This window comes from Arachis hypogaea, chromosome 7, assembly GCF_003086295.3.
Source record: "Arachis hypogaea cultivar Tifrunner chromosome 7, arahy.Tifrunner.gnm2.J5K5, whole genome shotgun sequence".
NCBI lineage: Eukaryota > Viridiplantae > Streptophyta > Magnoliopsida > Fabales > Fabaceae > Arachis > Arachis hypogaea.
Window position 1 is genome coordinate 32327698 of NC_092042.1, and position 16053 is coordinate 32343750.

Consider the following 16053-nt stretch of genomic DNA (forward strand, 5'->3'; position numbering starts at 1 on the left):
AGCTCGTGGAATGATCAAGCTCAGCCCAAGCATACACCAAGTGGGCCCCGGAAGTGGATTTATGCATCAATTACTTACTCATGTAAACCCTAGTAGCTAGTCTAGTATATATAGGACATTTATCTATTGTATTAGACATCTTTGGTCTCAGTTTTGTTTTATTCTTCATCTTAGGAGATCATTGATCACGTTAGGGGGGCTGGCCATTCGGCCATGCCTGAACCTCTTTTGCTTATGTGTTTTCAACGGTGGAGTTTCTGCACACCATAGATTGAGGGTGTGGAGCTCTGCTGTACCTCAAGTATTAATGAAATTCTATTATCTCTTATTCGGTTTCTATCTTATTCTTATTCCAAGATATTCATTCGTACCCAAGAACATGATGAATGTTATGAGTCAGATTACCCTCATTATCATTCTCACTTATGAATGCGCGTGATTGACAACCACTTCCGTTCTACATGCAACCGAGCTTGAATGTGTATCTCTTAGATTCCCCAACAGAATCTTCGTGGTATAAGCTAAATAGATGGCGGCATTTATGAGGATCCGGAAAGTCTCACCTTGTCTGTGGTATTCCGAGTAGGATCCTGGGAATCCGGAAAGTCTCACCTTGTCTGTGGTATTCCGAGTAGGATTCCGGTAATGAATGACTGTGACGTGCTTCAAACCTGTAACCTGCTGGGCGTTAGTGACAGACGCAAAAGAGGGATTCTATTCCAGTAGGGGAGGGAACCAACCGGTGATTAGCCGTACTGTGACAGGGTGCGTGAGCATTAGTTTTCACTGCGAGGATGGGATGTAGCCATCAGCCATGGGTGATGCCTCCAGACTGGTTAGCTGTGCGAGTGACAGCCGCACAGGATATTTCCCCGAGAGGAAGAAAGTAGCCACAGTTGATGGTGAACCCCTATACAAAGCTTCCCATGGAAAGGAGTAAGAAGGATTGAGTAGAAGCAGTAGGAGAGCAGGCGTCCTTGGGCTCTACAGCATCTCCAACCGCTTATCTGAAAGTCCTACCAATGAATCTGCATAAGTCTTCTATCCCTTTTATTTCTACCCTTTATTTCTATTTTCGAAAAAAACCCATAAACTATTTTAATCTGCCTGACTGAGATTTGCAAGGTGACCATAGCTTGCTTCATACCAACAATCTCTGTGGATTCGACCCTTACTCACGTAAGGTTTATTACTTGGACGACCCAGTACACTTGCTGGTTAGTTGAACGGAGTTGTGAGAATAAACAGTGCCCCAAGAGTAAATATATGCTAAAGCTCAAAAGATAGAAATCACAATTTCGTCCACCAAGTTTTTGGCGCCGTTAATGGACAACTGACAGTTCATCTTGTTGCTCAGATTAGGTAATTTTCTTTCCAAAAATCTTTTTCAAAAATTTTTCTTTTATTTTTCGTTTTTCCAAAAATATTTTCGAAAAAAAAATTAAATAAAAATACAAAAAAAAATTAGAAAATCATAAAAATCAAAAATATTTTGTGTTTCTTGTTTGAGTCTTGTGTTAATTTTTAAGTTTGGTGTCAATTGCATGCTTTTAAAATTTTTCTTGCATTTTTTTTCGAAAATCTCATGCATTCATAGTGTTCTTCATGATCTTCAAGTTGTTCTTGACAAGTCTTCTTGTTTGATCTTGATGATTTCTTGTTGTGTGTCTTTTCTTGTTTTTCATGTGCACTCTTGCATTCATATCTTCCATGCATTAAAAATTTCTAAGTTTGGTGTCTTGCATGTTTTATTTGCATCAAAAATTTCTCAAAATTATGTTCTTGATGTTCATCATGATCTTCAAAGTGTTCTTGGTGTTCATCTTGACATTCATAGCATTCTTGCATGCATCTTGTGTCTTGATCCAAAATTTTCATGTTTTGGGTCATTTTTGTGTTTTTCTTTAAAAATTTAAAAATAAAAAAATATCTTTTCCTTATTTCCCTCCAAATTTTCGAAATTTTGGGTTGACTTGGTCAAAAATTTTCAAAATTAGTTGTTTCTTACAAGTCAAGTCAAAATTTCAAATTTTAAAAATCTTATCTTTTCAAAATCTTTTTCAAAAATCATATCTTTTTCATTTTTTTTATTTTCGAAAATTTCAAAAAAATTATTTTTTAAAATATTTTCAAAATCTTTTTCTTATCTTTTTATCTAATTTTCGAAAATTAGCTAACAATTAATGTGATTGGTTCAAAAATTTGAAGTTTGTTACTTTCTTGTTAAGAAAGGTTCAATCTTTAAATTCTAGAATCTTATCTTGTAGTTTCTTGTTAGTTAAGTAATTTTTAAAATTTAATCTTTTTCAAAATATCTTTTTCAAATATATCTTTTTATCTTTTATCTTATCTTTTCCAAAAATTTTATCTTTTTCAAAATTTGATTTCAAATCTTTTTCAACTAACTAACTTTTTGTTTGTTTCTTATCTTTTTCAAAACCACCTAACTACTTTTCCCTCTCTAATTTTCGAAAATTCTCCCTCTCTTTTTCAAAAATTATTTTTGTTTTAAATTTTAATTTTAATTATATCTTGTCTTTGATTTTCGAAAATCACTAACCTATTTTCAAAAGCTATTTTCGAAAATCCTCTCCCTCTCATCTCTTCTTCTATTTAATTAATTAATTACTAACACTTCCCTACACCTCTCTTCATCCAAAATCCGAATCCATCCCTCTTCTTTCTTCTACCCCTTTCTTTTTCTACTAACATAAAGGAATCTCTATACTGTGACATAGAGGATTCCTCTTTCTTTTCTTGTTTTCTTCTCTTTCTTATGAGCAGGAACAGGGAAAAAGGCACTCTTGTTGAAGTTGATCCAGAACCTGAAAGGACTCTGAAGAGAAAATTAAGAGAAGCTAAATTACAACAATCCAGAAGCAACCTTTCAGAAATTTTCGAACAGGAGAAGGACATGGCAGCCGCAAATAATAATGATAATAATGCAAGGAGAATGCTTGGTGACTTCACAAAGCCAACATCCAAGTTTGATGGAAGAAGCATCTCCATTCCTGCCATTGGAGCCAATAACTTTGAGCTTAAGCCTCAACTAGTTGTATTAATGCAACAAAACTGCAAGTTTTATGGACTTCCATCTGAAGATCCTTATCAGTTTTTAACTGAATTCTTGCAAGTATGTGATACTGTAAAGACGAATGGAGTTAATCCTGAAGTCTACAGACTCATGCTTTTCCCTTTTGCTGTAAGAGACAGAGCCAGAACATGGTTGGATTCACAACCTAAGGATAGCCTGGACTCCTGGGATAAGCTGGTCACTGCCTTCTTGGATAAATTCTTTCCTCCTCAAAAGCTGAGCAAGCTGAGAGTGGATGTTCAAACCTTCAAACAAAAAGATGGTGAATCCCTCTATGAAGCTTGGGAAAGATACAAGCAGCTGACCAAAAGATGTCCATCTGACATGTTTTCAGAATGGACCATGTTAGATATATTCTATTATGGTCTCTCTGAATTTTCAAAAATGTCATTGGACCATTCTGCAGGTGGATCTATCCACCTGAAGAAAACGCCTGAAGAGGCTCAAGAACTCATTGACATGGTTGCAAACAACCAGTTCATGTACACCTCTGAGAGGAATTCCGTGAATAATGGGGTACCTCAGAAGAAAGGAGTTCTTGAAATTGATGCTCTGAATGCCATATTGGCTCAGAACAAAATGTTGACTCAACAGGTCAACATAATCTCTCAAAATCTGAATGGATTGCAACATGCATCCAACAGTGTTAGAGAGGTAGCTTCTGAAGAAGCTTATGATCCTGAGAACCCTGCCATGGCAGAGGTTAATTACTTAGGTGAACCTTATGGAAACACCTATAACCCATCATGGAGAAATCATCCAAATTTCTCCTGGAAGGATCAACAAAAGCCTCAACAAGGCTTTAACAATGGTGGACGCAATAGGCTGAACAATAGTAAGCCATATCCATCATCTTCTCAGCAACAGACAGAGAACTCTGAACAAAATACTTCTAATTTAGCTAATATAGTCTCTGATCTGTCAAAGGCCACTTTTAGTTTCATGAATGAAACAAGATCCTCCATTAGAAATTTGGAGGCACAAGTAGGGCAGCTGAGTAAGAAGGTTATTGAAACTCCTCCCAGTATTCTCCCAAGCAATACAGAAGAAAATCCAAAAGGAGAGTGCAAGGCCATTGATTTAATCAAAGTGGCCGAATGCATAGGGGAGGAGGAGGACGAAAATCCTAGTGAGGAAGACCTCCTGGGACGTCCCTCAAGCAAGAAGGAGTTTCCTATTAAGGATCCTGAGGAATCTGAGGCTCATTTAGAGACCATAGAGATTCCATTAAATCTCCTTCTGCCATTCATGAGCTCTGAAGAATATTCATCCTTTGAAGAGGTTGAAGATGTGACTGGTGAGCAAGTTGCTCAATATCTAGGAGCTATCATGAAGCTGAATGCCAAGCTATTTGGTAATGAGACTTGGGAAAGTGAACCTCCCTTGCTCATTAGTGATTTAGATACTTGGATTCAGGAAACTCTACCTCAAAAGAAACAAGATCCTGGCAAGTTCTTAATACCTTGCACCGTTGGCACCATGAGCTTTGAAAAAGCTCTATGTGATCTTGGGTCAGGGATAAATCTGATGCCACTCTCTGTAATGGAAAAGCTAGGGATCATTGAGGTACAACCTGCCTTGTTCTCATTACAATTGGCAGATAAGTCAATGAGACAAGCTTATGGAATAGTAGAGGACGTGCTAGTGAAGGTTGAAGGCCTTTACATCCCTGCTGATTTCATAATCCTAGATACTAGGAAGGAAGATGATGAATGCATCATCCTAGGAAGACCTTTCCTAGCCACAGCAAAAGCTGTGATAGATGTCAACAGAGGAGAGTTAGTCCTTCAATTGAATGGGGAATACCTTGTGTTTCAAGCACATGGTCATCCCTCTGTGACAAAAGAGAGTAAGCATGAAGAGCTTCTCTCAGTTCAAGGTCAAGAAGAGCCCACACAGTCAAACTCTAAGTTTGGTGTTGTGAGGCCACAACCAAACTCTAAGTTTGGTGTTCAAATTCCATATCCAAACTCTAAGTTTGGTGTGGAGACAACACACTAAATTGACCTGATCATCTTGTGGCTCCATGAGAGCCACTGTCAAGCTATTGACATTAAAGAAGCGCTTGTTGGGAGGCAACCCAATTTTATTTATCTAATTTTATTTTATTTTGTTTTGGTGTTATTTTTGTGTTGAATTAGGTACATGATCATGAGGAGTCACAAAAAAATCAAAGAAATTAAAAACAGAGTCAAAAACAGAAGAAAAAATTTTTCACCCTGGAGGCAGCGCAGACTGGCGTTCAACGCCAGTAAGATGCATCTGGCTGGCGTTCAACGCCAGAACAGAGCATCTTTCTGGAGCTGAACGCCCAAAACAAGCTACATCCTGGCGTTTAACGCCAGGATGCGCACACAGAGGACAATCTGGCACTGAACGCCAGAAACAAGCTTGAAACTGGCGTTCAACGCCAGAAACAAGCTTGAAACTGGCGTTCAACGCCAGAAACAAGCATCACATGGGCGTTTAACGCCCAGAACATGCACCAATGGGCGTTTGAACGCCAGAATAATGCATGAAGGCAATTTACACGCCTATAGGGTGAAGGAATGGTATTTCTTTTCACCTCAAGGATCTGTGGACCCCACAGGATCCCCACCTACCTTTTCTTTTAATCCTAATCACACTCTCCTATTCCAAATCTCATTTTCAATTCCTCTTCCCAATTACCCCATGCACCATTCACATCAACCTCCTTTTCCCCATAAATCCCACCTACCTCCATTACATTCAAATTCAATTTCCCACCCTTTCCCACCCAAAATGGCCGAACTCCCACCCTCCCTCTCCCTATAAATACCTCTCCTTTCTTCTTCCTTTTCACACAACAAAAACCCCTTCTTCTCTCATATAGCCGAACCCCCTCCTCTCCTTCTCTACCAAAATTCTCTTCTTCTTCTTCTACTCTTCTTTTCTTTTTTGCTCGAGGACGAGCAAATTTTAAGTTTGGTGTGGTAAAAAGCCTAAGCTTTTTATTTTTTCATTCACCATCAATGGCACCCAAGACCGGAGTTTCCTCAAGAAAAGGAAAAGGGAAGGCAAAAGCTTCCACTTCCGAGTCATGGGAGAAGGAGAGATTCATCTCCAAGAGCCACCAAGACCACTTCTATGATGTTGTGGCAAAGAAGAAGGTGATCCCCGAGGTCCCTTTCAAGCTCAAAAAGAATGAGTATCCGGAAATCCGACATGAAATCCAAAGAAGAGGTTGGGAAGTCATAACCAACCCTATGCAACAAGTCGGAATATTGATGGTTCAAGAGTTCTATGCTAATGCATGGATCACTAGAAACCATGATCAAAGTATGAACCCGAATCCAAAGAACTATCTCACAATGGTTCGGGGGAAATACTTAGATTTCAGTCCAGAAAATGTAAGGTTGGCGTTTCATTTACCCATGATGCAAGGTGATGAACGCCCCTACACAAGAAGGGTCAACTTCAATCAAAGGTTGGACCAAGTCCTAATGGACATTTGTGTGGAAGGCGCCCAATGGAGAGTAGACTCCAAAGGCAAACCAGTCCAACTAAGAAGACTGGACCTCAAGCCTGTAGCTAGAGGATGGTTGGAGTTCATCCAAAGATCCATCATCCCTACAAGCAACCGATCTGAAGTTACTGTGGATCGGGCCATCATGATTCATAGCATCATGATTGGAGAGGAAGTAGAGGTTCATGAAGTCATCTCTAATGAACTCTACAAAATAGCTGACAAGCCTTCATACATGGCACGGCTAGCTTTCCCCCACCTCATATGCCATCTATGTTATTCAGCCGGAGTTATCATAGATGGAGATGTCTCCATTGAAGAAGACAAGCCCATCACCAAGAAAAGGATGGAGCAAACAAGAGAAGTTCCTCACGGCCCTCAAGAAGAACATGAGGAAGTTCATCCTCAACAAATGCCTCAAGGAATGCACTTTCCTCCCAACAACTATTGGGAGCAACTTAGTACCTCTTTGGAAGACTTGAGCCATAATGTTGAACAATTAAGGGTGGAACACCATGAACACACCCTCACTCTCCAAGAAATAAGAGAAGATCAAAGAGCAATGAGGGAGGAGCAACAAAGGCAAGGAAGGGACATAGAAGAGTTGAAGAACATCATTGGTCCTTCAAGAAGAAGACGCCACTAGAGGTGGATTCATTCCTTGTTCTTTATTTTCTTTCTGTTTTCGGTTTTTAAGTATTGTGTTTATCTATGTTTTTGTGTCTCTACTTCATGATCATTAGTGTGTAACCATGCCTTAAAGCTATGAATAAAATCCATTAGTCCTTCACCTCTCTTAAAAGAAAAATGTTTTAATTCAAAAGAACAAGAAGTACATAATTTTCGAAATTATTAGTGAATTTAATTTAATTATATTGATGTGGTGGCAATGATTTTTGTTTTCTGAATGAATGCTTGAACAGTGCATATTTTTGATCTTGTTGTTTATGAGTGTTAAAATTGTTGGTGCTTGAAAGAATGATGAACAAAGAGAAATGTTATTGATGATCTGAAAAACATCATGAAATTGATTCTTGAAGCAAGAAAAAGCAGTGAAAAAAAAAAAGTGGCGAAAATTTTAAAGCAAGGATCCAAGGCTTTGAGCATTAATGGATAGGAGGGCCCAAGGAAATTAAAAATCCAGGCCTAAGCGGCTAAATCAAGCTGTCCCTAACCATGTGCTTGTGTCATGAAGGTCCAAGTGAAAAGCTTGAGACTGAATGGTTAAAGTCGTGATCCAAAGCTAAAGAGTGTGCTTAAGAGCTCTGGACACCACTAACTGGGGACTTTAGCAAAGCTGAGTCACAATCTGAAAAGGTTCACCCAGTTATGTGTCTGTGGCATTTGTGTATCCGGTGGTAATACTGGAAGACAAAGTGCTTAGGGCCACAGCCAAGACTCATAAGTAGCTGTGTTCAAGAATCAACATGCCTAACTAGGAAAGTCAATAACACTATCTGAAATTCTAAGTTCCTAGAGATACCAATCACTCTGAACTTCAAAGGAAAAAGTGAGATGCCAAAACTGTTCAGAAGCAAAAAGCTACAAGTTCCGCTCATGTAATTAAATTAATATTCATTGATATTCTGGACTTTATAGTATATTCTCTTCTTTTTATCCTATTTGATTTTCAGTTGCTTGGGGACAAGCAACAATTTAAGTTTGGTGTTGTGATGAGCGGATAATTTATACGCTTTTTGGCATTGTTTTTATATAGTTTTTAGTAAGTTTAAGCTACTTTTAGGGATGTTTTCATTAGTTTTTATGTTAAATTCACATTTCTGGACTTTACTATGAGTTTGTGTGTTTTTCTGTGATTTCAGGTAAATTCTGACTGAAATTGAGGGATTTGAGCAAAACTCTGAAGAAGGCTGACAAAAGGACTGCTGATGCTGTTGGATTCTGACCTCCCTGCATTCGAAATGGATTTTCTGGAGCTACAGAACTCCAATTGGCGCGCTCTCAACGGCGTTGGAAAGTAGACATCAAGGGCTTTCCAGCAATATATAATAGTCCATACTTTATTCGAAGAATGACGACGTAACTTGGCGTTGAACGCCAAGTACACGCTGCTGTCTGGAGTTAAACGCCAGAAAAACGTCATGATCCGGAGTTGAACGCCCAAAACACGTCATAACCTGGAGTTTGACGCCAAGAAATGCCTTAGCTCGTGGAATGATCAAGCTCAGCCCAAGCATACACCAAGTGGGCCCCGGAAGTGGATTTATGCATCAATTACTTACTCATGTAAACCCTAGTAGCTAGTCTAGTATATATAGGACATTTATCTATTGTATTAGACATCTTTGGTCTCAGTTTTGTTTTATTCTTCATCTTAGGAGATCATTGATCACGTTAGGGGGACTGGCCATTCGGCCATGCCTGAACCTCTTTTGCTTATGTGTTTTCAACGGTGGAGTTTCTGCACACCATAGATTGAGGGTGTGGAGCTCTGCTGTACCTCAAGTATTAATGAAATTCTATTATCTCTTATTCGGTTTCTATCTTATTCTTATTCCAAGATATTCATTCGTACCCAAGAACATGATGAATGTTATGAGTCAGATTACCCTCATTATCATTCTCACTTATGAATGCGCGTGATTGACAACCACTTCCATTCTACATGCAACCGAGCTTGAATGTGTATCTCTTAGATTCCCCAACAGAATCTTTGTGGTATAAGCTAGATAGATGGCAGCATTTATGAGGATCCGGAAAGTCTCACCTTGTCTGTGGTATTCCGAGTAGGATCCTGGGAATCCGGAAAGTCTCACCTTGTCTGTGGTATTCCGAGTAGGATTCCGGTAATGAATGACTGTGACGTGCTTCAAACCTGTAACCTGCTGGGCGTTAGTGACAGACGCAAAAGAGGGATTCTATTCCAGTAGGGGAGGGAACCAACCGGTGATTAGCCGTACTGTGACAGAGTGCGTGAGCATTAGTTTTCACTGCGAGGATGGGATGTAGCCATCAGCCATGGGTGATGCCTCCAGACTGGTTAGCTGTGCGAGTGACAGCCGCACAGGATATTTCCCCGAGAGGAAGAAAGTAGCCACAGTTGATGGTGAACCCCTATACAAAGCTTCCCATGGAAAGGAGTAAGAAGGATTGAGTAGAAGCAGTAGGAGAGCAGGCGTCCTTGGGCTCTACAGCATCTCCAACCGCTTATCTGAAAGTCCTACCAATGAATCTGCATAAGTCTTCTATCCCTTTTATTTCTACCCTTTATTTCTATTTTCGAAAAAAACCCATAAACTATTTTAATCTGCCTGACTGAGATTTGCAAGGTGACCATAGCTTGCTTCATACCAACAATCTCTGTGGATTCGACCCTTACTCACGTAAGGTTTATTACTTGGACGACCCAGTACACTTGCTGGTTAGTTGAACGGAGTTGTGAGAATAAACAGTGCCCCAAGAGTAAATATATGCTAAAGCTCAAAAGATAGAAATCACAATTTCGTCCACCACCGAGCTATCCTCGGCTTTGGAAAAAAAAAGGAGAAGACTATTATGGAATTGTCCTCCTCGTTGACGTTGAAAGAGTTCGAGCTTGCTGAGGAAAAACGTCTTCACCTTTCTTGTTCAGAGGAGATGAAGACTGTTAAGGCTGACAATGATCGCTTGGGGTCAAGGGTGAAGGAGTTGCAGACTAAGGTTTATGAGTCATATGCACAAGGCTTCGAGTGCGCTGTTTCTCAAGTGCGGGTGTTGTTTCCTGGGTCAGATGCGGACATGCTTGATGCAACTAAAGTGGTTGTGAACAGGCAGCTTGTTGATGATGGTGCTGTTGCTTCAGATGATAGCGGGGAGTCTAGTATTGGCGATAAGGCAGATTAGGCCGTTAGTTCATACTTTCTTTTGTAAGCTCTGTGCATTGTGTATTGGTTTCTGAACTTGTGACTGTTTTTGTTTTGAACAATCTTCTAGTTTTATCGTTTGGCAGTGGCATTTTGGCCTCCGAGCAGCTCGGTTTGGCAATGACTGTTTTAATTTTATCAAATATGATATTTCTACAACGTAATGAGAATCATATGTTGTGCCGCGATTGCGATTATGTGTGTGTTTGCGTTGATGACAGTTGCAACTGTTTCTTGATTGTTGGTAAAGAGATCAGTAGCTCCAATATATGGGTTATAGTAGAGTGATCCCTTAGGACTTGTTTAAATAGTTTGACGTTTGTTGTATTTACATGTGCTTCTCCGAGTATTATTATCGGTATGCACGCGTTGTTCTCCGAGTATAAAGCTCGGATTAATTTTAAATGTTCGTTTGTTGGAATGCATGGTAGGGACCAATGTAAAAGATGTGTTAGTTTGTACTTGTCTGAGTATTATGCTCGGCATGCGCATTTTGAATTCTGAGTATGAAGCTTGGATTAGTTTGTTCATTGGGAAAAGCTTTGACTTGCTTTTGTGGTGGAGGTTTTCCAAGGAATAAGCTCGGCTCGTGATGTTAGGGTTCCGAGGATTATGCTCGGATAATTTGAAGTGTTTACTAACTGAAATGTATGCTAACTGTCAAAATGAGAACTGTTTTGATTGCACATTAAGTTGTATGGGTATAATGATTTGTTGTGTCCGGCCTCATTAAAACCCTTTCCGAGTAAAACCCTTGCATTTTGGGAAAAAAACCTTCGGAGGGAAAAAGAGTATCATCATTCGCTATTATACAGGCTATGTCATGACTGATATTCCCTTAGAGAGGAGACGTTCCATGTTCCTGGAAGTTGTTCTCCTCTAAGGGTTTCTAATTTGTAAGCCCCCTTTCCGAGGTTTTGAAGGACTCGGAAAGGTCCTTCCCAATTTGCCGCTAATTTGCCATGTGATGAAGGTTTCCGAGCATCTTCTGTTCGTCTGAGTATGAGGTCTCCATTGTTGAAAGATCTATGTGCTACTCTTTTGTTGTGTCTTCGCTCTAGGTATTGTTTTCTGGCTCGTTGTTTGATGGCAGAAATGTCCCTTTCTTCTTCTACAAGGTCCAATTCGGCTGTCCGAGCTTGTTGATTATTTGGTTGATTATAGAGCTCGGTTCTTAATGTTGGGATGCTGACCTCTACTGGTATGAGCGCTTCTGCGCCATATACCAATTTGAAGGGAATTTCCCCTGTGGCAGATTGAATGCTGGTGTTGTAACTCCATAGGATTTCTGGAATGAGATCGGCCCACTCTCCTTTAGCTTCGCCGAGCTTTTTCTTTAACCCCTGCAAGATAATTCTGTTAGCTGATTCAACTTGTCCGTTAGTTTGTGGGTGCTCTACGGAGCTGAAGTGATGTTTGATGTTAAAATTTGTCAGAAATGTGGCGAGCTTATGGTCTGTAAATTGTCTTCCGTTATCCGAGATTATTTCTCTTGGGATACCGAATCTGCATATGATATTTTTCCATAGAAAAGATCGCACTTTTTCTGCTGTTATGTGTGCTAGTGGTTGTGCTTCTATCCACTTAGAGAAATAGTCAATTGATACTAAGAGGAACTTTACCTGGTCTGGCGCTTTCAGAAAGGGTCCGAGGATATCCAATCCCCACCTATCGAAAGGCCAGCTTACCTCTATGGTATGGAGCTCCTCGACCGGGGTCTCTGAGAGGGTGGCGTGCTTTTGACAATTATCGCATGCTTTGACTTTGTTGATGCAATCCCATTTTATCGTCGGCCAATAATATCCTGTTCGCAGAATCTTTGCTGCTAATGCTCGGCCGCCGATATGGTTGCCACAGACTCCTTCATGCGTTTCAGCCATAACTTCCTTGGCCTCCTTATTGCTGATGCACTTGAGTAGTGGTTGTGAATGTCCTCGTCTGTACAGGGTGTTTTCGAGCACTGTATAGAAACTTGCTCTTCTTCTGAAGAGCGGCAAGTTTAGCTCATCATTTGGAATGGTGCCTGCATTGATGTAATCGGAAAAAGGTGTTTGCCAATCTGGGACCTGTGTGATACTCAAAATTGTATCCTATTCAAAACTTGGTTTGTCAAGTGTTAGCTGGGACAGTGCCGATGTGTTTTCGGCTTGCCGAGTTGTGGCTAACTTAGATAACACATCGGCCCAGGTGTTTTGTTCTCGGTTTACATGGATAATATCAAATTCTTTAAATTTTGAAATTAGATCCTTTGTTATGAGCCAATATTTCTCTAACAAAGGATCTTTTACCTGGAATTCGCCCTTTATTTGATGTACCACTAGCGAAGAGTCGCAGTAGGCTGTTATTCGAGGTATTTGTAGTTGTAGGGCGAGCTTAAGTCCAGCAAGTAGGGCTTCGTATTCCGCCTGATTGTTGCTTGCGTTGACCGAGGATAAGGGTGACGTATCATGCAAAGAGCTGCTTGAGTTCAATAAAGGAGTTCTCGCATTCGTCTGTCCATGCAAATTTTTTGCCTTTGGAGAATGTTTGGAAAAAATGATAAGATCGGCTTGCCACTGCAGGTAGAAAACGAGATAAGGCAGCTATTCGTCCTGCTAGTTGTTGGACTTCTTTTACCGTCTTTGGGCTCGTCATATTCAGTACAGCTTTGCATTTTTCTGGGTTGGCTTCGATGCCTCGCGAGGTTAGCATGAATCCGAGGAATTTCCCTCCTTGGACTCGAAAAGCACATTTGTCTGGATTAAGTCTCATGTTGTATGCTCGGAGTTGTTTGACGATTTCTAATAGGTCATCACAGTGTGACCCCTACATGGGTGTTTTGGCTACCATGTCATCTACATAGACCTCCATATTGCGGCCTATCTGATGCTGGAATACTTTGTCCATCAGCCTTTGATATGTCGCACCTGCATTCTTTAGGCCAAAAGGCATTACCTTGTAACAAAAATTCCCATGTTCTGTTATAAAAGCTGTTTTGCTTTGGTCTTCTGGGTGCATTAGAATCTGGTTATAGCCAGAGTATACATCCATAAAACTCAAAGCTTTGAAACCAGAGGCGTTATCAACTAATTTATCAATACAAGGCAGTGGATATGCGTCTTTGGGACAAGCTTTATTTAAGTTTGTAAAGTCGACGCACATGCGCCATTTACCTGAGCTCTTCCTTACCATTACCACGTTGCATAACCATGTGGTGAAACGAATTTCTCGGATGAAACCTGCGTTGAGGAGCTTTTTGGTTTCTTCTAGTGCTGCTTGTTTTTTCTCCTCTCCGAGGTTCCTTTTCTTCTGTGCTACTGGTCGGACTGTTCTGTCAATTGCCAGTTTATGGCAGATGACTTCTGGGCTTATTCCGGGCATATCATCTGGTGTCCACGCAAAGAGATCGGCGTTTTTGCACAATATCTGTATGAGTTTTGCTCGGTCTTCCCCTTCTAATGCTTCTCCGATGTATGTGCATTGATTGTCATCTGCCGTTAGTGTTATTCGTTGGAGGTTCTCCATTGGGCGAGGTCTTTCGCCGAGGTCTTCTCTTGGGTCGAGATCGGCTAGCACGGTGGTGTCAGCCGAGCTATGTATGGATTGGATTTGGGGCCGAGTTATCTCTCTCGCCTGGTCTTTCTTTAGACAAGCATTGTAGCACTGCCGAGCTTCCTGATGGTCGGCGTGAACTGTAGCTATCTTGTTTTCCTGCACTGGAAACTTAACACACAGATGTAATGTGGATACCACCGCTTTGAATATATTCAAGGCGGGTCTCCCGAGTATAATATTATAAGGGTTATAACAGTCTACTATTAGGTATTGAATATCGATGGACTTCGACATGGGGATTTCTCCCATTGTGGTCTTCAGCCATATATGTCCCATGATGGGAACTCTCTCTCCGGAGAACCCAATCAGCTCTCTCGAGGAGGGTTGCATTAGTTTTTCTGATAATTTCATTTTTGTAAATGTAGAATAAAATAAAACATCAGCACTACTACCTGGGTCTAGCAATGTTTATCTTACCAACAGGTCTCCGACCTGGATAGTAATTACCACCGGGTCGTCGAGGTTAGGGCTTGCCGATCTGAAATCTGCTTGGTTGAAGGATATGGTGACGCCAGGTTCTTTGTCCTTCTTCGGCTGTATGGTTCCTTCGATTGCTAGCATCATTCTGTAGCTTCGCTTCCTGGCTGAGCTTGTTTCTCCGCCGCCTGCGAATCCTCCTGATATGTGGCTAATGATTCCCCTTGGTGGATCAGGGGTTGTCCGTTCTTTTTTGTTGTTGTCCACCGTTGCCTGTTTGTTCTCTCCCCTATCCGAGTTTCCTCCTTGGCCTCTCCGATTCTCGATATATTTGTCCAAGAGCCCTTGGCGTGCCAGCCTTTCCAGGAGGTCCTTCGCGACTATGCAGTCGTCCGTGGTGTGACCGAACTTTCGATGGAAAGCACAATGCTTTGTCCTATCTGCAAACCTTTGATCCTGGTAATTTCCTACTCGCACTGGTGGCTTTATGATTTTGGCGTTGAGAATTTCTCTGATGATGTTTTCTCTTCTGGTATTGAATCTAGTGTACGTATTGTATTTTGATGCGGGCTTGGAAGTCTTCTTAATGTCTCTGCTACCTGGGGATCTGAAAGTTCTTTTTTCATCTCTCCGATGAGGTTGTTTGTCCGATTTCTGGGCTTCTCGGAGTTCTTCGATCTCCATTTGACCTGCCGCCCTTTCTCGGAATTTTTCTAGCGTCTTTGGCTTTGTTATGGCAATGGTCTCCCGGAATTTGCCGGACCTGAGGCCGGCCTTGAGGGCGTGCAGGTGAACGGCCGGGTCTAAATCCTGGATCTCCATAGTTGCGTCAGCGAATCTGGTCATGTAGTCCTTCAGGCTCTCATGCTGACCTTGCTTAATGGTGCCGAGGTAGTCCGATCCATGTACGTAGATTCTTGATGCAGCAAAGTAATCAATAAACGATCTGGCGAGATCTTCAAAGGAGGAGATTGAGCCTTCGGGAAGTTTAGAGAACCAGAGTAATACAGCACCGTCGAGGTAGGTAGGGAATGCTCGGCAGAGGACGGGCTCATTTTTAGGGCCGTTGAAAAACATCATTGATTGGAACTTCTTTACGTGGGCTCGGGGGTCGCCGAACCCTTTGTATGGCTCCAATGCGGTGGGGAGAGTAAAGTTTTTTGGCATCTGATAATTTGTGATCTCCTCGGAGAAGGGGTTGTCGAGGGTGAGCTTTTCCTTTGACGGGGCGATGTTTAAAGGGTCTATAGAACCTTGAGCTGAGTTTTTGGAGCTTTCTCCATTGTTCTGCGTCGACAGCTCAGCTATTCTTCGTACTTCTGCCTGAAGCTCGGTGATTCGAGCCAGGAGGTCATCCTGTGAGAGTTGTGGACTTTCCTTGTCAGCCATGTTCGAGGATTGGGAATCCTGCAAAATAGGGTAGAAGACTAAACAAAGGAAAAAGTGGGGTTAGATGTACTCCAGCCCCACGGTGGGCACCAAGTGGTTCGTCCGAACATTGGGGTGGCCGAGCTTAAGCGCTTCCGAGCAAGTCGTCGCTGAAGAGGAAGAGCTTTACGTCGGCCAAGATCAAACACCGCGGCAGGAATACCTGCACA

General features: G+C 41.4%; 2 protein-coding genes across 2 annotated transcripts; both read right to left on the bottom strand.

The window, feature by feature from the left end:
• Positions 1–11265: 11265 nt before the first annotated feature.
• On the bottom strand, positions 11266–14389 carry LOC140174338 (uncharacterized). The gene is made up of 4 exons (XM_072198779.1): positions 13613–14389; positions 13271–13447; positions 12733–12999; positions 11266–12510 (listed from the first exon to the last, which is right to left on the bottom strand). Exons 1-4 carry the CDS (start codon positions 14387–14389, stop codon positions 11266–11268), a joined length of 2466 nt encoding a protein of 821 aa, XP_072054880.1.
• A 57-nt stretch (positions 14390–14446) lies between these two features.
• On the bottom strand, positions 14447–15844 carry LOC112701359 (uncharacterized). Its single transcript, XM_025752126.1, has one exon. The coding sequence runs from the start codon at positions 15842–15844 to the stop codon at positions 14447–14449; it is 1398 nt and encodes a 465-aa protein (XP_025607911.1).
• Positions 15845–16053: the final 209 nt, after the last annotated feature.

Excerpts from the sequence above, each read along its gene's own strand:
- LOC112701359 (XM_025752126.1), bottom strand. The coding sequence starts at position 15,844 with ATGGCTGACAAGGAAAGTCCACAACTCTCACAGGATGACCTCCTGGCT.
- LOC140174338 (XM_072198779.1), bottom strand. The coding sequence starts at position 14,389 with ATGAAATTATCAGAAAAACTAATGCAACCCTCCTCGAGAGAGCTGATT. Across the intron at positions 13,448-13,612 it reads GGTTATGCAACGTGGTAATG|ATTCTAATGCACCCAGAAGA; the intron begins GTAAGGAAGAGC and ends GGCTATAACCAG. Across the intron at positions 13,000-13,270 it reads AGGTCTATGTAGATGACATG|TGGCAAGCCGATCTTATCAT; the intron begins GTAGCCAAAACA and ends TTCTACCTGCAG.